This window comes from Sinocyclocheilus grahami, unplaced genomic scaffold (genome assembly GCF_001515645.1).
Source record: "Sinocyclocheilus grahami isolate Dianchi unplaced genomic scaffold, SAMN03320097.WGS_v1.1 scaffold55.1, whole genome shotgun sequence".
In the NCBI taxonomy this organism is placed as follows: domain Eukaryota; kingdom Metazoa; phylum Chordata; class Actinopteri; order Cypriniformes; family Cyprinidae; genus Sinocyclocheilus; species Sinocyclocheilus grahami.
In genome coordinates this window covers 2,547,548-2,573,381 of record NW_015505234.1, presented here as the reverse complement: position 1 = coordinate 2,573,381, position 25,834 = coordinate 2,547,548, and the positions used below count along the sequence as shown (strand labels likewise).

The 25,834-nt window shown below is 38.2% G+C and overlaps 1 protein-coding gene across 1 annotated transcript; it reads left to right on the top strand.

The window, feature by feature from the left end:
• The first annotated feature begins 1,871 nt into the window (after window positions 1–1,871).
• On the top strand, window positions 1,872–13,834 carry LOC107583777 (NEDD4-binding protein 1-like). The gene is made up of 7 exons (XM_016270089.1): window positions 1,872–2,428; window positions 4,892–6,423; window positions 10,639–10,769; window positions 10,877–10,973; window positions 11,519–11,626; window positions 12,238–12,339; window positions 12,442–13,834. Exons 1-7 carry the CDS (start codon window positions 2,120–2,122, stop codon window positions 12,746–12,748), a joined length of 2,586 nt encoding a protein of 861 aa, XP_016125575.1. The 5' UTR covers window positions 1,872–2,119; the 3' UTR covers window positions 12,749–13,834.
• The last annotated feature ends 12,000 nt before the right edge of the window (window positions 13,835–25,834 follow it).

The window sequence follows — 25,834 nt, the reverse complement described above, 5'->3', positions numbered from 1 at the left end:
AGCATGAAAAGAGCTTTCCTGAAGCATTTCAGTCCTTGGTAGTGCAACTGAAGCAAACAATCAGCTATGGGTGGCAAGACACAGTCAAAAGATCTCTGGGATAATATCTCTGGGAAGTTGTGGACAGGCACAAGTCAGGAAATGGATACAAAAAATGTCAAAGGTTTCATCAATGCCTAGAAGCACAGTGAAGTCTAATTAAGAAGTGGAAGGTATTTGGTACAACACAGTCCCTCCCTGGGTCAGGAGGAAACTGGTCAGAGAGGCTGCCAAGAGGCCTACAGCAACTCTGGAGCAGTTGCAGGAATTTATGACAAAGAGTAGTCATTGTGTGCATGTGACAACAATATCACAAATTCTCCACAAATGTGGCTTGTATGGGAGGGTTGCAAGAAAAAAGCCACTCCTCAAGAAAGGCAGCATGCAGTCACAACTGAGCTTTTCCCAAATGCACCTTGAAGATTCTGAGGCAGATGAGAATAAAATTCTCAACTTCTTCTCTTCTCAACACCAAACGAAATGTCTGGTGAAAATCCAACACAGCTCACCATCCAAATAACAGCATTCCTACAGTAAAGTATGGAGGTGGTAAAATCGTGTTATGGGGTGTTTCTCTGCAGCAGGGACTGGAGCATTTGTCAGGATAGAAGGAAAAATGGATGGGGCATAATACCGTCAAATTCTTGAGGAAAATCTGCTGCCCTCTGCCAGAAAGTTGTCAATGGGAAGAAGGTTTACCTTCCAACATGAGAATGACCCAAAGCACACAGCAAAACTGAGCACACAGTGGTTGAAGGAGAAAAACGTGAATGTCCTTGCATGGCCTAGTCAGAGCCCAGACTTAAACCCTATTGAACATCGATGGAATGACTTGAAGACTGCAGTTCACAAATGGTCACCATCAAATTTCACTGAACTTGAGTAGTTCTGCAAAGAAGAGTGAGCAAATATTACAAAGTCTAGATTGCAAAGTGTGAAAATTTTGACTTGTAATAATTATGAAGTTTTATATCATTATGATTTACCAAACCATGTAGTGGAAATGGGTTTCCATATGAGGATGGGTGAACTATCCATTTAATAGTAAGTAAGTTAAGCATTGCTGTACTTTTGAAACAGTTGTGAGTGGTAAATCAAAGGATAGTCCTCCTTTCTAACATCCAGTTGGACCATCAGGATCATGTGTTTTTATTCTTGCACACATTGATTACACAATCATAAATATCTACAGGGAATTTCCAGGGAATAAAGAGAGATTAGAATAGGGGCCTAGAACATTCCTTCCTCTTGTCAAGGCCACGGGGCCATCAAGTCTTTTGAACAACTAATGAAACACAGAAGGAACAAATTCTAAAGGAACACTTTATATACTATAGTAATGAAAAACTGTTTTAATCACATGATTGGGTATAAAAATAATAAGACTACTACTAAGGAATAATTTTGTCAGTTCTTTTCTTTAATGATAAAATAAGTCATTACTATTTTATTATTTCATTAAGAAATTGTGAATAAAAATGTGAATTTAAATAAAAAGAAGAATTTGCCTCTTAATTTGATCAATTAAATCCTTTGCTTAGTTAGTAGTACCCGTTGAGCATATTAATAATCAGCATATTAGAATGATTTATTTGACACTGAAGACTGGAGTAATGGCAAGTTATTTTAAATTGTAATAATACTTCATAATATTAAAATTTTGACCATATGTTTAATCAAATAAAGGAAGCCTTTGTGAGCATGAAAGAGTTGATCATGCTAAAGAGCATGATTTCACAATATTTTTATTTATTAACTATAACTGCAGTATGTGTTTTGGCATAAATAATGGTTGCCCTATGCAACAGACTCTTATCTGTAATCAGAGCGATGACATCTGAACAAACGTCGTCGTCTGCTGATGACGTGCGCGGGGTTTTCCGGGTGCGACGGCTTGAGATGCAGGCTAGCAGGCTAACCGAGTAACGTCGAAACACAGATACTACAGCGCTGTTGACTAACGTCGAGAGTCGGAGGGTGGGAAGTCGAACATGAAGGGGGTAAACGATTCATTTTACAAGGGGTGTTTCTGAAAGTGAAGTCGCCGTGATCTACATAGATTGATCTAGCTAAAAACAAAATGTCAACAACGCGGCCCCTCCTCGGGATGAAGCGAATCACCGAGGTAACCTGCACAGAGCCGCCGGGAGGCAGGCAGTCCCCGACCGCCAGCAGAAAGCAGTCCGAGCCGCTCACCGTAGACGAGTTCACGGTACATGAGGACAAGCAGACAGAGCTCAGATGCAGCAAACCGAAAGTCGAACAGGTTTTCCAAGTGACATTCACGATTATTGGGCTCTTGGATCACACTGGAGCCCACGGAAGTAAGGCTTCCAGGCAGATCTGGCTCAAGCTGAAGGGGAAAAAGGAGGATGTGTCAAAAGCGAAGGTAAATGAAAGTAAATTGTGAAAATGTTTATCTTAAACAATGTTGCTGCTTATTTTTTGTTTTGTTGTTCGACTGTTAGAAGGGAAATTGATGAACTTAACGTAACTTAAGTTGCTACGTAACAGCTGGAGGAGGCTGATGTCAATGAACTCAGCTGCGTCTGACAGCAACATGTTTGTCTTAATTTGACATTTAAACAAAGGTCTGTAGTATGCTGTAGACTCGTTTGTGTCTCGCTGTCCTCACAAAAATATTTGATCAATCTTTATTTTATTTAAATAGATCAAAAAAAAAATTATTATTTAGTTGTCAAACAACTTACTATTTTCTGTTTTCCACAACTTGAAACGGTCACTCTGCTCCACTCACATTCCCTGATCCAGACCGGCTTTTAGTCTTTACATTTCTGGGTGATATGCAAAGCTTGATGCTTTGGCTTAACTGGAACTTTGGGCCGAGAAGATAAACAACTACAATTTGCCCAGTTTTTTATCTGAAACATAAGTTAATTGATATTATTTCCTAGTTTACTGAATCGATCTAGAAAAGTGGTATCATCACACTCACAATCATAGTTTAATGTTGAGCATCAGCATGGCTGTGATTCATACCTGTGAATCACATTGGCCAAATCACAGCTGTGCTGAGACTCAACTGTGCAGTTGTAAGTCATATTACTTGAATAAATCATCACAATTCTGCTTTATGTCATTTGGGAAAAACTGCTGCCAAACCACATATATCCATTCCATTATAGCCAATGTAAAAGGATTGTTTCGGTGCATTTCATAATATCTCAGCAGAAAGAAACACATTAGTAAGCTTTCACACACATTTATAGATGATCCAACACTGTACAGTTTCACATAGATGCTTCCCGTTAATGTAGTGTCGAAAAAATGAGTTACCAAGACAGCAACAAAAGACGTGGTTTTTCACTGAACGCGTGGCGTCATCACCTAGTTCTGACATGCCATTGTTTGCAATTCTAGTCAGATCTAATAAGGAAATTATAACCATCAGTGCCAGTAAACCTGGAATATCCTTATTGTTAAGCCATGAAACGGAAACCACTCAGTGGATGTGTTTCGCCACCATGTGCACTTCCTTTTTGTCAAAACATTTTTAATATTTGTAATTCTTTTTCACAGGTATAAATATTATAACCACAAAACTGAAGTGTCTTTTCTATGAAATCACATTGACAGGCAAAAAACTCTTGTCTTTCTACATCTCACTGACTTTTGAATATCTCTTCCCGTTTTAATAAAAAAACAGATAGGAGGTAGTGTCTGCTTCTCATCCAAACTGTGTCATGAATTTTCTCATGAGTCTTTGACAGATCTGTTTGCTTAGTCAGGACAAGATGGGAGGCCCCCAGTGTATTTCACTTTCGGTTTTAGTTACTACTCAGAGTAGTGGCTTTTAACCTGGTGTCATTACTGGTACTGTATATGAGTATTTCTTTTACCGTAACCTGCTCGCTCAGATCAAAGAAATCAAATCAAAGAAAGAAAAAGTTCAGCAAAGACGTGGCAGAATGGTCCACCCCAAGGGGTTCCTGTGTTGTTCTTTCTTTCGAACTAGTAGTTATTTGCTTACACAGGCTCACCCACTCACTCAAAGCCACATAATCATATCAATAGCATGTCTTTTAAGTTAAAGAAACTCCAAAGAAGCCCATTTATCCCCATTGTTTTTAACCAGATTAGCGTATTTTAAAATACAGTACTGCACGATTTGGGCAAATAAGGTTATTCTGTATGTGTGTGTGTGTGTGTGTGTGTGTGTATATATATATATATATATATATATATATAATAGGAAATATTAAACTCACAACACTAAAGCGATGGAGATTGTGTGAAGCAGCATTTTCTGTGAACTGAAGCACTATTATGAGATGTTCGCATGTAACTTAACATTGTGCCGCACTTCACTCTGAAATGCCAAGTATATATTTATATAAACAAAACACAGCCTTTGCAATTTGGTAATCTCACTAAACCATATCTAGATTTTGATTTTATTTAGATTAATAGATCAGCCACAAGTACTTATATAATTATTAGTTAATTATAATTATATATATAATTGAAAGTATTTAATAAGTATCACATTAATAGCGTATTAATAATTATAGTCAGAAAATAGTTTTTTAAGGATGTAATACTTTCTCTTGTACTTGCATATGTATTCACACTTTCATCGATATGATAATGGGCATGTGGAATCTCCCTAGAAAGATGATGTAGGCCTTGGTCATTTGGTCCCTCAAGGCAAATCTTATGTGCATGCTAGTTTAAAATAATGAAACCAGTTTGACTGGTTTTTCTCCTGAGAATAATTATTCTATAGTGGTATGCTTGTGTTGTCAAGTCTCCCTGCTCCTTCTAGAAGTTAAGTTTTCTATCTTTCGCAATGTATGTGTTGTAATCCAGTCCTTCTGTGATTGTTTTGCAGGAGTATGTGAAAGGCCTATGTGACCCAGAGCTTCAGAAGGAAGAATGGTACCCGGTGGACATGCACTGCATTTTTGCTGGTGCTCGTGGACTCTTTTTAGACCGGCTGCTTAGAGACACGAGTGCAGAGGTCCAAGTTCTGGAGCCGGGTCGTCTGAGGTTGAGCGGGCGTGCAGAGGCTGTCGTCATGGCTCAAAGTCGTGTTCAACAGTTTGTCGCTCTCTTTCAGGAGAAGCGAAGCTTGCCAGCTGACAGAGAGCCCTTGGTTAAGCGCACTTTTAAGACTTTTGTGGAGGACCGGGCTGATAAATATGCCATGGAGCTGCTTTTGCTGCCCAGTGCCCTCAAAGAGGAACTTTTGGGCTTGGCCCAAAGCCCAACGCAGCCTATAGCTATCATAGACCTTGAGCAGGACCGCTCCCAGACTAGCACACCTGTAACAGACCTCTCCAACCGTATCCTGGACACCACGTTTGAAGATAAAACCTCAGGTCCTGCCACCACTCCTGATGTTATGCCTGGTCTGAATGGTCGGCCTTGCAATAAGCGACGGTCCTCTGGAAGCGAGCAGAGGGACATTAAGAGGCAATATTCATTGGAGAGGAGAGAAGAGGAGCAGTTGGATGAGCGACAGCGAGAGCCAAGCCAAACTTGGACAGTTGCGCCTGCGAAAGGGACGCTAGTAGCTAGTGAATCGACAAATGAAAGTGAGGTGGTGAGTCCTGAGACTAACTTGCGCTGTCTTGTTAACTTCTTCCGAACCATGGGCTACCAGCAGGAGGTGGTGGAGCGGGTGGTGCGTGAGACGGGGCAGACAGAAGACACGTTTTTACTTCTGGAACGAATAGTGGAAGAGACTCAAAAGACCCAGAGAACACAAGGAACACAGTGCACTTCTCGCACTCCCGACCCGATGCCCTGCGCAAACGCCTTGTCCACCTCTACCTGCATCAGGCTCAAAGAGAAGGAACGGGCACAGATGCGAGCTCTTGCAGAGATCAAGAGCAAAGAAAACATTAGACCACCTAGCACTAATGGTATAGGTCAGAAGAACCAGACAAGCAGCGTGCCACTGGCTTCTGCCACTCTTAAAAGAAACAATGGTGCACAGACTGATGTGTGTGAAGTGATCATCATTGATGACGATGATAACGACTTCACAGAGACAGAGAGGAAGCCTCGAATGGCTGCACTTGATTTGAAGACAGAGTCCCGGTTTGACTACTTGCCCCGTGGTAGCTCTCAAACAATGGTTCCAGTCCGGATGGAGAGTGTGACCAATCTCCGCAGCTGCTCTCAAGGCCCTCCTCTCCGGAGCACCGAAACACGACCAGGATGCTCTTACCAGACGCTCCCTGGAAGGGCACCTTTACCTCGCTCTGAGGCACATAGCACCTCTAAACCAGCACCCCTCACCGGCATATCTCGGTTCCAGCAGTCCCTGAGAACCCCCTACCGACTAATCCTACAAAATGAACCGGGCTGCCCAGATCTGCGACACATCATCATCGATGGGAGCAATGTGGCAATGGCGTAAGTCTCAGTCAGACTGTATAATTTTGGGGGGCAGTGACGGTTCAACTTCCATGAATGTGAAAGTATATTTCAAACAGTAACAGTAAATTCAGTGTGCATTTAAGGCTGCAATACACTGCAAAACTTTTGCCGAGATTTTTGCTCCAATTTACAGCGTAGACAATTTGACTAGAAACTCATGGAAATAGAAACTCGTAGGCAGTCTGCAGAATTGGAGCAGTTGGAGTTAGGGCTGTCAAAATGGGTGAAAAACTAAATTCAAATTTTGTACTTAAATATTATCAAAATTCGTATTACATTCGAATTAAAAAAGCATAATTTCAGTTAGGGTGAAGAAAATCTTTTGGCTTCTCTTCTGAGGCCACAAGAGGGTGCATCAAGCAAAATATTACTAATGAATTACGTTCATTCAAAGCATAAGATAACATGACTATCTGTGAAAAAGTACATAATGTTTAATGTTTATAAACCAATTATAAATAATTAAGTTGCTTAAAAAACCATAAACAAAACAGCATCATGTATCTATGCATAGTTTAATACAAAGGGTGGAAAGCCAATAACACATTGTACATTTTTCATTTAAAAAAAAATTGAGATGCAGTGGGATGAGGAAAAAAAAACGCCATAAAGTTTCGATATATGTTAAATTGCAAGAATTTTACATGGCTTTCAAAACATGCGGCTCCTTTGTGCGAGATGCAAGTGCAACGGTAATGGATGTCCCTCTAGGAAATGCGCGAAATATGTGTTCTGTGTGAACGGCTTGGTTTTCGTTTTGATGTAAACAAGCTCTTCTCCGCATTGATGTTCTCTTTTTCCGCAATATTTTTAATGAACAACGCAGCAGCGCCGCATCTAGTGACTTCAACTGGATAGGCTAACAAAAACATTATAATGCAACGACACTTACATCATCATCGCATCTAGTGCACCACTGATAAGGCTGCCTAAATGTGGATTTTTATTTTAAATTCAATGAATATTCGGAAAAAAAAATTACTGCCCTAGTTGGAGTTGACAGATTTCACAAGAAATCACCTAGTGTATAGTGTGCAAAGACTTTTTTAGCTTTAGACTATGATTCCATCCAGTCTGTGAATACCAGAAGTGTTTAATATTTTAGTTTGCTGTGTTCAGAGCAACTTGAAGGTCATTGCTGAAAGTAGCTGAAAAACTAGAAAGTAGTGTGTGATCCTCATATATTTAGTTCATAATGCCCCAGTTTTTCTTGGTAAACATTTCCAAATTCAGCAAGTGTGTGATGCCTGGTGTTTTTCAGATTTTAGTTGTGTAGTGTATTCCAGCCTTCACTTCTCCTCATTATTTTTGGTGATTTTATATATTTGACATTTTCTAGCAATAACCATTTACACAAAGGTCAAATTTAAAGTCTTCAAAAATCTCCCCACTTTGTCAGTTCCAAATTGTAATGGCAGCTTTGTCAATGGATAGTAAACATTTATTTTTTAGTTCTTTTGTTGTCTAAAATAAAACTGAGTACAACTAATTTGCTATAATTTAATTTCATTATATATATTGACATTATAATTGGCATCAGCCACCCAGCTTTCTTGATTCCAGCCCTTGAAAAGATTTAGAAGTTGGTTGACATAAGTTACTGTAAAACTCCCAAAATTACCAAAAAGCACCATAAATGTAGCCTATTGAAAGTCGTTTGAAAGCACAAAAGTTTTGTGTGAAGAACACTGAAATTTCTGCATTATTTCTGCAATTTCTCACAGAGTCTATCGTAGAGCTTGGAGACTTGAAGGGGGCTTGACAGATCCTTGTAACTGCTGCTTTCATTGTTTGAAAATGAACATTCTTCAGAATTTCTCCTTTTGTGTTCCTTGGGATAATGAAAAGCATGATGATGAGTAAATGACCTAAACTTTAAATGATGCATTTAGTATTTCGAGTTCAGCATTTGAATAATTCTTACATTATGAAACCATTGTAAAGGACAGGTGTGACTGATGATTTTTTTGGAGACAATTTGAGGGAGTCTGAAAACGTTGGTGTTGTTGAGTGTGTAAATGCCCATAAAGGTTAAAGTAAGTCACTTCCAGTAAGTTCTGTGTGTGTTAATGAACTGTAGTATGTAAGTGTTTGTGTTTGAAAACCTAAAACCAGGTGCAACCCCCTTTTTCCTTTCTGCATAGCAGTATCTGTCTTTCTCACCCACACCTCCTTCCCTCCCATGTAAAAGGCAACCTCTCTGTGGGTCTCTCCCTTTGTCAGCCCCCCTATTTGGCCCTTTAAGTTACCGGAGGTGACTGCACTTCTTAGAAGTACTAAAATGGAAACTGAGGTGTTATACAGGGGTGAAGAAAAGGATATCTTTTTAGACCCTACTAGTGAAGTCAGAGAATAGAAAGGTATATCGTGGGATAAGGTGTCAGGTAGGATTTTTTTTTGTACCGTAAGGCCTTTACCTCAACAAAACACGTAGGCATATACTAGAAAGATCTGAAACATAGTGTATTCTTGAGTTTTTAAGAAATGTTCCCACTCAAATTATAGCAAGAAACAAAATGGCAGCGTGTAATGCGAAGGTTGTCCTTTGCTACTCAAGAAAACAAAGTCATTTAGAAAGCTATGGACTGCTGCAGAACGCTCATACCTCAACTAATTATACCATATTATCCATGCAGAGCACTGAACAGTCAGTCTATCGCATGTCTTAAAGGCAGCAGCTCACCCAGGGTTTCTCATGGCTGATTTGTATGCTTGCATGATATTTGAGATCTAAATCCTCAGGTGAAATCTTGTTGCCATAGCAGCCCAAATATGCAGTTACCAAGAACCACTGCCACAGCAGATAGAAAGGATCTCAATATCTTGCAGTTGAAGATGAAAGTCACTGCGAAGGAGAGGTCATAGGTCGTGGACTGAAACTGGTGCTGTGTATATGCAGTTCATGTTCTTGCTGTAATGATGTTGCTTTGGCCTGGCACGTATCCCGGATTTGGTACAGTTTCATTTCTCATTTCACAGTTTTCTCAGGTAGTATGATTGTTTTGAAAGGAAAGGTTCCTCACACCTATCTACACTGAAAAGAAATGGCGCCTCACCTATTTTACTAAGTCTGTAGTATTTTAAAAAGTCTCTAGTCTGTACTGACACAGTCTAGAGTCATTTCGGACAAAGGACTACATTTACAGGTCAATTCTTGAAGTCTTACCTGTCCTGTCGTGTCCATAATCAGGTCAGAGTCTACAGTCACTGGATAAGATCTTCATATGGATGAGTTAGAGATGAACCACATGGGGGTTTTTTTATTTGGTGTTTTTTGTAAGGGAGAAATGAAAGGTTTTTTTTTTTTTTGCATATTTAGCAATTTACATTTCCAGACTGGGAAAGTTATCTGACTCTTTACGTCAGCGGTCGTTGATTTTGTAACCCTTCCTGTTTAAAATAACTTTCTCTCGTAGAGGGAACTTCCCTGTGACCCCTCTGCGGTTCAGTTTGTGTGACTGTGTGTGGACGGGGGGGTGGGGGTGTTTGTAGACGGCTGCACATCTGTATGCATGTGTCATTTTGTCTGAGCGTTTTGAATGGATGGAGATGTGTGTCTATTTTTGCACTCTTTTGCGTCAGTTGTGTCTAATCAAGACTTGACGAGGTAAAAGGAAGTACATTTTCTAGCACTGTTCTCAAATGCATTTACATATGTACTTATCTCTCTATCAGTGGTAGATGCATTGTGAAATTAAATGCAGAGCTGTTTTCTGATCGAGCAAATTGATATTCAGGAGGGAACTTTTGTCTTTTTAATCAGCCCTCTAGTTGAATTTAGCATGTTTGATTGTGAATGAATTACACCTCTTATACATTTTACTGCATAAGGGAATATATTGTATACTGCCTAGTAATTTAAAATTCTGGATACAGAATGCAGTGATAAATGTTTAAAAAACAGCAGTTACACTGTTTTCAAATGACCTCACTACATGGTTTATTTGTGACTGCACATCCATAAATGGAAAGTAAAGTGGAAACATTGTGTTGCATTGTGGGCTACAATATCCCACTCAATGCACTACATTTTGACAAAAGCAGTAGGTCCTCCAAACCTTCCATGTACACAGAAAAGTTTAACTCAGTGCACAACGTATGTCTAGATACTGCTAAAATTGTACGAGTAGTTTGATAACATGCTATTCCAAACTGGTTATGACCATTTACTTCCCTGTTTGCTCTCACTAGACATGGACTCCATCGAATCTTTTCTTGTCGTGGAATCGCCATCGCTGTAGAGGCCTTTTGGCGCCGAGGGCACCGTGAAATCACTGTCTTTGTTCCTCAGTGGAGACAGAAAAAAGACCCCAACATCACTGGTAGGAGTTCAGTTTCATTCTGTCATTAGACCAGCAATATATATATATATATAATTTGACTTGAAATTTCTAGTCAGAAATGTGACATATTACATATATTGTTGCAGAACAACACTTTCTGACCCAGCTGGAAAACTTGCGACTCCTTTCTTTCACTCCATCTAGAGAAGTGTGTGGGCAGAGAATTTCCTCCCATGATGACAGGTACAAGATCAAGCCGCTAAAAAGTCAACTAGAACAGAAGTCTGTTCCTCAACAAATTACCAGACAAAATAGTATTTAACTTGTGGCTTAGATTCATTTGCATACTGATTTTCAATAATGTTTCTGGAAATCACACAAATGTACTCCGTGTGTATAAAAGATGTCTATGCACAAAATAGAGATGGGATATCAAAGTGCATAAACCATTTCCCATGCACACATCAGAGTTTACAAAAAATAAAGTTGATGTAGAAATATGCACACTGCATATTGTCTCTTGTATCAGCACAGATATTTACAGACATATATTTTCAGTGTGTGTCATCTGTTTTCCTATCTGGATGCCGATATGAATATGGAAATGATATGCCGATGAAATCATGCATAATAAAAACAGGTGTTGTGTGCTCCATTTAATGGTTATTTCAAGAGCAAGTGGGTAGAATTAGAAAATCTGAGAACTTTGAGGATGAAATCTACACAATGTTTTATACATGCCCTAGGTTTTTCTCGATGCCCTGCTTGATCTATGACCTTCTTCACAGATTCCTACTTCATCTGGCTGAGAAGACAGGTGGGGTTATCGTCACCAATGACAACCTGAGGGACTTTGTGAACCAGTCAGAAGCGTGGAGAAGGATTATTCAGGAGAGGTAAGAAGAACACCTTTACAGCAAGATGTCCAGAACACCATCAGTGCTTTTTTTTCCTAATAACATACACTACTATTCCAAAGTTTTGGTGTCAGAAAGAAAGAAATTATTACTTTTATTCAGAAGGGACGTATTAAACTGACAGTCAAGTTTTTTTTTTTTTTTAGCACTTTCAAATAAATACTGTTTAAATAATGATACAAGTAATGCTGTTCTTTTGAATGTTCTCAATCCTGATATCGGTTTCCACAAAAATATTAAGCAGGACAGCTGCATCCAACACTGATAATAATAATCAGTGTTTCTTGAGCACAAATCATCATGTGACACTCATAACTGGAGTAATGTTACTGAAAATTCAGCTTTGCCACCACAGATATAACTAACATTTTAAAATATATTAAAATAGAAAACAGTTATTTTAAACTGTAATAATATTTCGCACTTTTGAAAGTAAATGCAGCCTTGGGCAACAGGGTCTGGTTGAGACTTGAGAAGCCATAAAAAAATCTTATTGACACCAAACATTTGAGCGATAGTGTACATTGATGTGTTATGTATGCTCCGTTAACGTTTGCTCAGATTTAGAGCTCACTGTATGGATTTTTCAGACTCTTACAGTTCACCTTTGTAGAAGATCACTTTATGATCCCAGATGACCCACTTGGAAAAAATGGACCTCACCTAGATGAGTTTCTATTTAAAGACCGTCGGTGAGTTCGAAAACTAACATTTTTCCTTAAAATAATACCCAGCAGTGGTTCTCAAACATTCCTAGTCTCGTCTGTTACTCAAACTTTTTTGTCCTCTCACAGAGGTAGTCCCATAATGGCCCCACCAAGGACAGACCTTCGGGCAACCCCTTCAGTATACACCTCGGCAGCACAGTCCACAGCACATCCCTCTTCCCCTTCCCACTGGCCACACTCTGGACCTCCAGACTGGCACCTTCCTCGACTGTCCCCTTCTCCACCTCCACAGCGGTCACCCTCAGAAACCACAGAGCTCAAAAGGAAGTTGTACGACATCTTTCCTGACCAAAAGCAGCGTATTGACCATATCCTCAGCGACAACCCATATATGAGGGACCTGAATGCTCTGTCGGGCCTTTTGCTGGGCTGAAACACTTTTACACCCAAAATTGTGGTTTTCACTCTTGTGCATGGAGGTCACAGGGCTTTTTTCATTATTAAGGAATTTCATGATGGAAAAGCGCTGCTACAAGCTTTTATTTGTTCAAGCTTTTATTTGTTCCATCAACTAATTTAGATTATGATATCCAGGGCCCTCTGATCGACTGCAAGCACAAAAACCTAGTTATAAGTTGTTTAATCGCTTTAAATATACGAGAATGTACAGTCCAAATGGCATATATTTGATGTAAATATTTGTGAACACAACACAGTTGTTTTGAACTGGCTTTGCTTTAGTTACTGCTGAAGGACCATTTGATTTGCAGTTTTTGATATGATTATGCTTTATGTAATTTCTGTTTTTGTAAATATTGACATTATTGAGCCAAATGAGTACTAGTTTCAGTCACTCAAAGTGCCCCACTGAAGTGCCCTGTCATCTGCTTGCAGGACAAAATTGCTCATTTCCTGTTCACTAATTTTAGTTCCCGTTAATTTTGGTGATGGTGACAAATTGCTATGCTGTTTCTAGGAATCCCTGGAGACCCCCTGTATCACCCAAGAGACTGTGAAACAGTTAAATGGTTTAAAAAGTTTCCAGATTACTCAGTGACCTGGCACGTCCCTTCCTCTGCCCTGTTGTGCAAGTCACCGTTAATATCAGACAGGAAACCAAAGCTGTCATTGATGTAAACCTTTGTCCCAGTTTTGACCATCAGAGGGCACTGTGGGATTGCTAGCCTTTACCAACCTCATTATGTAATGGAAGACAGAACATAAACAAAATGCAATTTCACAGTTGAAAAACATTATTTTAGAGCATTTTATTGCCACAAAAATGCATTTTCACTGTTATTGTTACGGCATCAGCTTTTCCCTGTCTTTGAAATATGTGCAGCGTTGGACTTTGTGAATTGGTATTCAATTTTGGGAATGAAAATGCATAGGCGTTAAACCCACGGAAGCATCACAGACTCGGCAGGCACTGTGGGTATCTCACAGTATGGCTGCTGAAAACCTTTTTCTTTTTCTGGAAGGCAGTGTTAATAAAGGCCAATTATGTGTTTATCAGGAATTATGTGGTCTGTGCTTGTTTTGTGGTCTCGTACTGACAATCAAACAGTTAGCATGAACCATGGTTTCTGCAGGTCATGAAAAGGGTCTTTAAAAGTCTTAATTCACCTTTTCACAAATTAAGACCTAAAAAGGTCTTAAATCAGGTCTTAAATTCATAAAGTCCTGGCATTAAATGTTGCAGACATTGCTAAAAATAAATATCTTCCTCTGTGTTTTTGTCTGCTTTTCTAGCTAGTTAATCAAACACACCTGAACAAGCTAATCAATATCTTCAATATCACTAGAAAGCTACGGACAGTTGTGTTTGATTAGGGTTGGAGCTAAACTCTGCAGGACAGTGGACCTCCAGGACTGAAGTTGCCTATCGCTGGCCTAGAGAGTCAGACTTGTAATCGAAGGTTGCAGGTTCGAGTCTCAGTATTGGCAAGAATTGTAGGTGGGGGAGTAAATGAACAGCACTCTCTTCACCCTTCAATAACCACGACTGAGGTGCCCTTGAGCAAGGCACCAAACCCCCAATTCCTCCCTAGGCACTGCCCACTGCTCCGAGTGTTCAGTGTGTGTGTGCACTTGGATGGTTTAAATGCAGAACACAAGTTCTGAGTATGGGACACCATACTTGACCACACGTCACTCACTCATAGTTGAATATGAATGGTATTGAGTTGAACTGACAGTAGGGGGCGACATCGCTCATACAAATGTACTAGTCAAGCCTTTCTACTCATGTATGTTGATGTAAGAGTACGTTACGCTTTTGGAAGTGTTTTTTTTTTTTTTTTTTTTTTGCTTCTGCAATATCAGTATATAATGTTCGGCTTTCTTGAACCAACATCTTTGAATATACTCCAAATAATTTTTGTCCTTCCTTTGTGACCTCACACAGCTCAGGTTCTCTAAAGTTGTGTAAGATGAGCAAACTAAAACCTACCCTATTATGCAAACCTGCACGCCTTTAGCGGAATTTGACTGGTCAACAGAATGCTTGGGGAAAAAAGTCTTGACTTTTGTGAAAGCATAATAGAAAATGTTTAAGACATAATGCATATGGCATGATCTCTCACTGTTTAAGAACACTGAGTTTTTAAACTTTTAATATGTTCCCTTTGTTCATTTGGCCTCTTTTTATCTGTATCTATTTAAATGTTACTTAGTTTAAGCATTTGTTTGTAATCAGCTTTAAGCATACATACATTAGCCACTGTTTAGTCATGAGTGAAAAAGTGTTTTGAAGAAAATAGGGGATCGATTGGGCAACCTAAACAGTTCTGTTTCCCATCTGTTCCCACTTTTTCTGTCGAACACAGCGAGAAAAAAACTTTCTTTCTGTCATGGGTGGGTGGTTCAAATACCATCAACATTCCAGAAAAGCTCAGCATTCTAGGGACACAGAATTTCTCCTCCCCAGTTGCTTGCTTCCTTAAACCTACTGAAATTTCCACCATCTCCTTTCATCTCCAACTTTCTCTCTCCTTTTAGTTGGTTGGCATGCTTACATAACTTGTCAAATTAATCCCTACCAGCCCTCCCCCAGTCCTGTTTAAGCTCAACCAGCAACGATGGGAACATTAATATCTGCTGGGATTACCAGTGAGGAAGCCATATAGCCTTTAATCTTTAACCGTAAACATGCCAATATAAACATCTTTATTGCACATAAAGGAATCAAGATTGACTGAACAGAAGATCAGAAGAGATCAGCAAGTCATTCATAAGTTGCACAAGTATGCATGAAAACATTTGGTTCTGATAGACTTCATTGAATAGATGCATTGTTAGCACAGATTATCATTAGCAGAGAGGCTGAAGTAAGTTGGAGAATGTGGATAATATTAGTTCCAGAGGAAAACATCATAGTCTGGATAGTTTGTGGTCATGGACTGTATCCAAAATTTGCAAATAGAAACAGATAGAAAAAATAGAAACGCAGAGGCCAGTTTCATTTTCAGTAGTCTGTACATACTTTATCACTGATTTTACTAGTTGCAAAACTACCTCAACAACTGCATCGTCTAGAATAGGGTTTTTTAAAAAGAGGAAAAAGAATGTTTTAATTAATGAAAATAATAGTATATAAAATGTAAGAAATATTAATTTTATTAATAACATTTTTTATTAAACAGAAAAAAAAGGAAAAGAACAGCAAAGTACATTTTGTCTCAAAGAAAAAAAATTTTTTTTTAGCACATTAGATTTTCATATGTGTTAACATATACATAAATCGGGGGGAAAAGGGATAATAATGATATACAGACAATAAATGATACTTATAATGCAGCTAACAATCAGCCCGGACATCCATAAACCATCCCTATAGATTAATCCTCTTGTTAGGATGGAAGCAATGTCACCAACAATATATGTTAGAAAAGGTTTCCAAATTGTATTAAATACACCACCCTTATCATGTAACATACAAGTCAGGTAATGCACGTATTCAAAAATAGTTCAATGCCACATCTTAACAGAGGGCGCTTTATCTGAGATCCATTGAATCCATTGCCGCTGCTGTCACCACCGTCGAGCTAGGTGGGCGTGGTTTCAGCAACCTGCTCCCGCTCCTTTGCTCATTTTCGATTATCCGGGAGTGACGCGCGGTGACGCGCTGCCAAGATGGCGACGGCCCGCCCCGCCCACTTTTGAGCTTCAAAAACTATCTTCAGAAATCTACGAGTGACGTCACGGACACTACGTCCATGTTTTTATACGGTCTATGGCAGGGTTCCTCAAATCTTGCCCTGGAGGGCCCATGCGCTGCAGAGTTTAGCTCCAACCCTGATCAAACTCACCTACCTGTGATTTTCTTATGATCCTGAAGACATTGATTAGCTTGCTCATGTGTGTTTGATTAGGGTTAGAGCTAAACTCTGCAGGAAAGTGGATCTCGTGGGCCAGATTTGAGGATCCCTGGTCTATGGTATGATGCTGGATCTGGAACTAAAGAAACAGAACCTCTGTATCTTGTTACAGAACCACAAGCAATGAGTAAGATTATCAATTTCTGTCTTACTTTTGGAAAAGTTGAGAGGGAGAAATATGAGCTCTATTAAGAATCTTGAGCTGAATAACTCTCACTCTATTGCATATACTCAAGCTCTTTGCATTTTACCAGGCAATTTTATTAATAATTAAAAAGGTAACATTTAGAAAATTTGCTTTCTAAAGCTGGTTGGAAATCATGGGATTAGTCATGATTACGATTATTTAATTCTATTGATAGCCCTTAAAAAGTGCATATGGTTGTGTATAGTTTAGTTTATAGTTTAGATGACTTTATATATATATATATAGATCAAAAGGGTGCTTCTACTAAATACTGAGCAAAGGGTCTGAATACTTAGGACCATGTGATATTTCAGTTTTTCTTTTTTAATAAATCTGCAAAAATGTCAACAATTCTGTGTTTTTCTGTCAATATGGGGTGCTGTGTGTACATTAATGAGGAAAAAAAATTTAACTTAAATGATTTTAGCAAATGGCTGCAATATAACAAAGAGTGAAAAATTGAAGGGGGTCTGAATACTTTCCGTACCCACTGTATATATATATATATATGAGTATATATATATATATGAATCTTTGTATAAAATGTTGACACCATATCTGTGGGTTAAAAAAAGATACAGTACAATGTGAACTTAATACAAGTAAATATTTAACAAGTATATTTTCCATACTTCCATACATCATTTATTATGTCAGTGCTATGACTAAGGTAAGGTAAAAGTCATGTAATTTATGTCTTATAGTATCTTTTTTTCTTTATACATCTTTTTTCTTTATATATGGCTTCATATTTTAGGAATATGGTCCCTTGTTATGGTTATTATTTTGATGTCCCCTGTTCTAGAGTAACTCCACTTAATACAGTATGTATAAATGCAATGACTTTTATGTAATGTGAAGAAGGAATGGCTACATTCAGGAGTTTGCTGACAAGGCAGTTTCAAGCAGTGATGTAGTGAGAGCAGGAGTACTCTGGGATCTTAACACACTGGGCTTGCGCTAAGGGAGAGAGCAAAATAGACTGTTACTCAATGCTTTTTTGAATCATCAGTGTGGCACACTGGTTGCTCCCGTGGCTAAAGGAGGGGCCACTCTCATTCCTCCATCTGCTGTAGAGCTGTAAACAATGATGTCATTTCCTCCAGGGGCTGAGTTGGCAATTTTGGAAGCTTAAAAGACCACAGGGCTAATTTACAGTAAGAGTGCTACTGTCCCATTTTACAGTCAGTTATTGAGATTGTTGCTAATCTAAGCCTGTTAAAATATGCTTGTCATGTATCTCTAACAAATGACTCATAATTAGTGATTATTAATATACAACTACAGGTGTGACTAGGTGATGTTTCATCTTTATTGACACATTTCTAGAGGTGTGTCTTGTCTGCAGTCATAGACAATGATGGCACTTTTGTATTAGTAGTAAGTTTTGGCTCTGCTGGCAGACAGGCGTGTTCTTTTCCATTGCCATGATATGACCAGCACATACACTCACCTACTTTCAACACCTGTTTCACACAATTTAGGTAAATACAGTGGTTGCCTATTTATCATTATAAATATCTTTACTGTCATTTATTGATTAATTATTCTTATTTTAAACTTACCCCAAACATTTAAATGGTAGTGTATCACAATTTCTAAAGGAACATTTGAACCGGAAGACTTTGAAAATACTGAAGACTGTTGAAACATACAGTAATATTTTAGCTGTAATGAATTTACCCAATATAAATTATTTTAAAAAGTCACTAACAAACAGTTACACTGCAATGTTCTTGTGTTGCATTCAAGAAACCTGCTTCACTGTAATATTATTGATTCCGTGTAGTGTGTATAAAAGGTGTGCACACTTTTCCATGTCTCATAAAACAAACAGCACCTGGTTTGGGATTGACTGCAATTTAATTTCACGCACTCTGTTCATGAGAACTGACACGAAGAACACTTTATAGTGGTCATCACAGTAATACAATAGGACACCTAGCAGTAGTACCCAATGACAGGTAAAAGTATCTCTCTTAATTCTAGACAGGGAACTCTCAGGAGTCCTCCATCAATAAATAATTTAAAAACTTTTAAGTAGACAGACAGTAAAAAATAGACTGGCTTGGGAAAAGGAACTATTTGTTTAATTAAAGCAGGTCACAGACTATTTAAATCACTGACACGCCTTTATTACACAAGTGCTCAGGTGGTCTTATTGTTACCTTTATGTAATCCATTGAACTCCTATACAGTTCATTGTACAAAATCTTCTCAAGCAGTGAACTATTTTGTTGATGTCCTCTTTTGAATAGGATCTTTTTAAATAACCAATTTACAGATCTGATAGGAACAATTCAAGAGTTCAAGAGTAACACCAAATAAACATGTAGATATTACATTTTTGACAGCAATGAAAAAGAGGCTGTGAGTGATAGCAGCAGTGCATTTAATGGACATACTGTTGTTTTCGCTAAACAAAACTTAGAGTTTTGAAAGTTGTGAGTTGTGATAATTACATGATCTAGGACATTTATGCCATAGTCTATCCCTCACAGCCTCGAAAAATCATTCAAACCAAGGAATTGACCGATGGGGCTAACAAGTTTCTTTGAATGCCGAAAAACAGAAATGTTAACGAGCTGTAAATATGTTTATGACTTTATTTAGTACGAAACAGTTTAAAGAATGGTATTGTATCAAAACAATGTAACTTTTCACCAGAGATGCACATGAAACAATACTAAGTTTCATGTGCATCTCTGGTGAAAAGATTATTGTTTAAACGATTCCGCTCATAAAGATACATTTAAGGAATCGTGGTTGCAACAACAGAACAGAATAATCATTCTTTAATAATAATAAAACAATGAAATATAAAAATATAATTAATAGCTAGGCTACAGTATGTATAACAGTTACATATGAACATATGATACGAACATTTTACACTACACATGGGATGTCAGGGACCACGTGTTGCATAAAGAAGCATTGAAACAGTTTTCTGAACCCATAGATACTATGTAATTTATTTTTGAGCAGATTTTCTGAGAACATATCCTCAGTGTGTTCATTTTGTAATACTGATGAAGAACTGTTGTTATTCTTTCAATTGCAATGCAATACTTTTTTTTTTTTTTTTTTTTTAAGTTTTCTGAACCGGCTCTTTGGAATGAACTCTTCAAAAGAACCGATTCGTGGAAACGAGGCGGTCTTCCCATCACTAGTCTGTTGTTGACCCAACGTTGTTCTCCTTCCCGCGTTCATGTGACTAAAGCGCGTTCACGTAGCCTTGTAGCGGCGCTCCCGTGAAAAATATATTTCAACAGCTTCAGTCAGTGCGCGACACCGAGACTGCCGGGCGACAGCAGCGTCTCCTTTTAGCGAATGTGGAAACACAAACATCCAAACGATTAACGGACATATAACCTATCGCGGACCTACGTGAAGTGGATTATTTTTTAATTGTTCCGTTTTGCAGCAGAAGGATATTTTTCTAGAGGTAAGTGCGGTGTTTAAATCCCTCATTCGAGGATAATGGCTCTGTTGTTGATTTTACTAGGCTTAGCGAGCTAGCTAAGTTAGCTTAAAAGCGGCTAGCCGACCATGCTATCAACACTTTTATAGTGTTCCTCATCAAAACGCATTTTACGTGACCTGTTTTTCTGCTAACACGTTACGATTCCTGCTGTGATTCGTAACCAGTCACAACGTGTTTAAAAAAAAAAAAGTAAACACTGAGATTTGATCCATGTAGTCATTATTAGCCCGGCTTTGCTAGCTCTTTATGCTTGTGCTAAACGAGACACTGTTTTATGTAACTTAATGATGTTAAATGGAATAGAACCATTCCAGTGCTTTCTAATTTTAATAGTAGTTTGCATGGATGCAGACACGCTATTTGTGTGCGTGAAGTGGATTATTTTTTAATTGTTCCGTTTTGCAGCAGAAGGATATTTTTCTAGAGGTAAGTGCGGTGTTTAAATCCCTCATTCGAGGATAATGGCTCTGTTGTTGATTTTACTAGGCTTAGCGAGCTAGCTAAGTTAGCTTAAAAGCGGCTAGCCGACCATGCTATCAACACTTTTATAGTGTTCCTCATCAAAACGCATTTTACGTGACCTGTTTTTCTGCTAACACGTTACGATTCCTGCTGTGATTCGTAACCAGTCACAACGTGTTTAAAAAAAAAAAAGTAAACACTGAGATTTGATCCATGTAGTCATTATTAGCCCGGCTTTGCTAGCTCTCTATGCTTGTGCTAAACGAGACACTGTTTTATGTAACTTAATGATGTTAAATGGAATAGAACCATTCCAGTGCTTTCTAATTTTAATAGTAGTTTGCATGGATGCAGACACGCTATTTGTGTGTTTTTTTTTTGTCCCAAGCTTAAGGCCTCGTTAATTAACATAGAATCATATTGTACTGTTGCGAATCGTAATGAGGTGACTTGACTGACAGATAGATGCTGTATTAATCTCAATAGGTAAATTGCAGTGCAAAAACAGCCTGATATTATATACACACGTACACCGAGACAAGGTTAGCCGGATCAGCATGTGATCTAGCAAACTTTTTAGCACTGATTTGGTCAATAAAACCTGTAATTATGATGATTTAGAAATCAGTCCTAAGGAAAACCTGCACAAAGCTGACACTTGGTGTGGAGTCTCTAGTCTACACGACAGACTCAAGATGTTACAGTAAAACCATCAGATGAGCTTGTGCATTTGATTGCTTTGAGACCTAAAGAAGCTTAATGTCATGAATGCCCGTGTCTCTACTACACACAGGATTTATTTTAAGCTTCGGCGCTCGCAGCAGCCTTAAACTTGGCAGCTCGATCATCACGATTTTCCATGGAGATGTTGCATCCTTGTTGTGAATGAATGGAGCTGTACTGTTTTTTGTTCTTTATCCTTAAAGATCCGTTTAAGCACCTCCCCTATCGATTACAGTAAATTAGGTTAAGTTGCAGCTGGTTGAAGCAGTAGATAGGATAGGGTCAAATCCCTTCTGTAACTAACCTTATTCTACTATCGTTAGAAAGGTATGGTTGTTGTAAATACTGGACTGTTACCACAAACTTGATAATTTCCTGCATAGAATAAATAGATGGTTTAAGGAAACTGTCAGGCTATTTAAAGATCTGTAGATAAACGTGCATCTCTCTGGGACATCGTATTTGCCCTTAGATTATTTGCTATTGGTCTGATGAAAATGCCGGGGAAGGCATAAGTTTAAAAATGCATAAACCCTTCTACCTTGGCTTTGGAACGGATTAGATTTGTGTTTCTGTGTGTCCAGGTGCCTGGAAATGCAATCCTCCTCTTTCATTCTCCTCACACACCTCAGCAGTGAACTCGAGATCATGTTATGGAGCATTCTTCAAAAAGTTATTGATTGTTTATCTTTGCTTTTGCTCTACATTAGAGATTTGTGTTCTTCAGTAAGATGTCCACAAGGCAGTGTTCATGCAGCCTTTCAAGCAGAGATTAACCAATATCTTTTTTCACCAACAAGTAGTAATTATAACAATTATAATAAATTGTATGCTAGTTGTTGTTATTATCGTTATTATGTGAGAATTTACTTAGTAAATAATTTACATTTATGCATTTTGTTTGTTTTGCATTCTAAATGGGTCTACCTTTTTATTATTTATTTATTGGTATTTCTAACACCTGCCTTTAACAAATGTTAACAAATGACTTGTAAGACATTTGTTATTTTTAAATGGCATTATTGGGTGTTATTCTTTATTAGTGGTCCTAATATAAAAGAGGAAAAGTGTAAATATTGGTTACAAAATTTAAACTTTTATCCGTTTAACTCTACTTAGTGCTGCTTTGTCAACTAAATGTTTGCCTAATAAATCATGTGGTTGCTGGGACAGTTGGGTCATTTCATTCAATGCCTGGATTCATTTTATTGTGACTCTTTTAAACCGGTCTTTGTGGGGCAGCTGCACACGCTTGGCCAGTCGAACTTGGTCGCCCTCCACAGAAATGACATCTGTCTTTTAGAGTTAGAGTCCACAGCTTCAGGGTAATGGTGAGGGAACCTGAGCCTGTTTAGAATGGCTGAAACAAGAGTATAGAGCAGGGATAGTCCATTTCACACTCACTGGCCCATTGCATCTCTCTTCCACCTCATATACTTGCGTGCACACTGTTCTCTTTACCCCCTTGTGCCACCAATATGTCTCCTGCATAATTGCTACAGGATCATAATTCTAGTCGACCATCTGTCTGAGTGAAGCAGACAAGAAGCCTGATTGTTTACGTTGTTTATGAACTTGTGTACGTGCATGGAGGTGGGTGGATTCAGTCTTCCTACTGCGTTCTTTCTCCATGACAACAATCTATTTGCACATTTCTAGCTTAGCACGTTTTGGATTAATTTGTTGCAGTTGCTTCTAATAATTGTGCTTTTGTTCATTTAAATAGTGTTATTGTTATTAGCCAAATTTAGAGATTTGCTAGGCTTTTGATCTTGCCTCGCAAAAGTGCACAGAACATGCTAATGTTTTTGTTTTGTGTCATTTATGCATCTGATTTGCAGTGTCTAAGACAAGTCAAAGTATGCGTTTCAGCATGTGAATAGGCCCTTTAATTGGCAAGATCTGACATTTGTGGCATGTGAAGATGATTGAGAATGACAGCTCTTGAATTTTGACACTGAACAGAGACTCAGATCCTGTAAATGTAAATGACAACACAAATGTACTAAATGCCTCATTGTTTGTCTAGGGTGCCCACAGCAATTGAATGGTTATAGCTGCAGGTTACCTTTACAGCCTCTGCCCAGAGTTCAAGCTGTATATAGAGTTACAGGATAGAGCACTAATGGACTCTGTCCATGGAGAAGATATCTTGGAGATGAGCAGGAGATAATGGAAGGGATAGAATCACTAATGAAGTGTGCATGTTATGCTTCATTTCCCCCTGTTTGTCTTCAGATGGAGAAGCTTCTGTTTCACATTTGAAGTGAGTGGCCCAATTGGAGACGAGCGTGTCAAAGATGGTCATGCAGATGCAGTCTGTTAGGTGGTGTGGTCGTAGTAATGTGCAATTAAATTATAGCCTGTGAAGGATAAACTTTTGTCTTGGAGCTTTGTATGTCAGAGATAAATTCAATGCTGTTTATTGTATGCCGTTGGATTGTTTATGGTGTTGATATTTGCACTGAATTAAATGAAATACGGCTGGGAATGTCCTGTTGTCAGCACAATGTGTTCACAATGGTTTTGGAGGGTGTAAAGTAGGTATGTGCGCGACGACTAATTTGACTGTCGTTTAAACGAAAGTTTTGTATCCGACTAGTCTAAAAGCAAGAAACCCCCAAAAGATGGTAAGGAAAAAAAAAGCCTTTGTGCGTGCGTGTAACATATATAATAGCCTTTATTTGAAATGCTTAGTCTATGAATCACACTTTCAAATCCCTCAATGAATTCCGCTTGCTGCACACTTGCCTCGCGTTATCATAATTTCATTTTAGGCAGTCGTTAAAAAGAAGAAAAAAAAGAAGAGCATACGCTCAACGTCGGCCAAAGCATAGCTTATTTATTCAAATCAGCTGGGTAAATGCAGATCAATGGAAAATCAATCAATAGCCTGACAGAATTCTTAATCTTCATATAACGTTAAACAACATATTAAAACACAAGTCAAAAACCATGGGAAGGTTTATCAAGAATAGGGTTGGTTCCATTTTAGAACCGGTTCCAAATTTCCAAGAACCGGGTATTGGATAAGACGCGTGCGATTCTGCTTAACGATTCCTGCGTTCGCATTTTAATATATAGAATGCAGTATATACATAAAATGAGTCTGACATCAGTGCACTGAACAGTAAAGTTTAAGTTTATTCAACTTTAATTCAATTCCATTCAACTTTATTCCGTTGAAGTTTTTCACTTCGGAACATTCATTCACGAATTTGCGCTACTGTCTTCACACACAGACGAAACTTACTAGAGAAGTGTGAAGTGTGACATAATATACCTCTGTAAATAAATACAATATAAATAGGGATGCACCGAAATGAAAATTCTTGGTCAGACCCGAAACCGAACAAAATTAAACACTGGGCCGAAGGCCGAATACCGAACACAGTTTTTCGATTTTTTCCCCCCATGTATTTTGCCAAAAAAAAAAATTTCACCATTGCATAAATTAAAAAGCCAAAATGTGCTTTTTACTGTTTTGTCTTGCTTTCCAAAAAAAAAAAATCAATTGCAAAACAACAATTTAAAAATATTTAACCCTGAACATTTTTAACATTCTAGCAGACACTATACCAACAAAGCATAATTTAACTTAAAATTAAGTTAGTAAAATAATAATTTTTGGCCATCTTGAATCAGGCATGTTGTTTTTTTTTACTGTACAATTAAAAGCAGCCTTGCTGAGAAGAGACTTCTTTTAAAACATTAGAAAATATTACCGATCCTAGTTTGAACACTGTGTGAATGTTATAATAAATATATTAAAACAGAGCTGTTGTAATGATTATTATCATTATTATTGTCTTTTTATTTTATTTTACAGAACAACAGTAAAATTACAATACTAACATTTATGAATGTTGATGAATTTCTTGCATTTTCTCAACTTAATTTGGCGGAAACGCGCAGGAAAACCTCAATGCTTATTTTTGTTGATAACAGATTTATAAATGAGTCTCATTACAAATACCTACGTCGTAGGTATTGCATTGTCACATGCATTGTAAAAATTAATAAAAATGTGACTGAAGAAAGGACGACTGTATCAGCGCAGATTTTCCTTGCACTTTGGACTTTGAAACCTGGTTAACAAGCAGATCTGCTGCGAGTTCGTGCAGCGGTGTCAATACATGCAATGCGTGCGTGTTTTAGAAAACATAACGTTCTGCAGTTTATTTACCAATTGTTTAAGTCCATTTCGCGATTTCAATCATCATACAGTAACCAGCAACAATCACCCCTTTCTCTTCTCATTGAAGACATGCGATGCAGTCC

What these genes read in the sequence shown, in the direction of transcription:
- LOC107583777 (XM_016270089.1), top strand. Translation starts at nt 2,120, where the DNA reads ATGTCAACAACGCGGCCCCTCCTCGGGATGAAGCGAATCACCGAGGTA. An exon ending in GGGAGCAATGTGGCAATGGC is followed by an intron (nt 6,424 to 10,638) that starts GTAAGTCTCAGT and finishes TGCTCTCACTAG; the next exon opens with ACATGGACTCCATCGAATCT. An exon ending in TTTCTATTTAAAGACCGTCG is followed by an intron (nt 12,340 to 12,441) that starts GTGAGTTCGAAA and finishes GTCCTCTCACAG; the next exon opens with AGGTAGTCCCATAATGGCCC.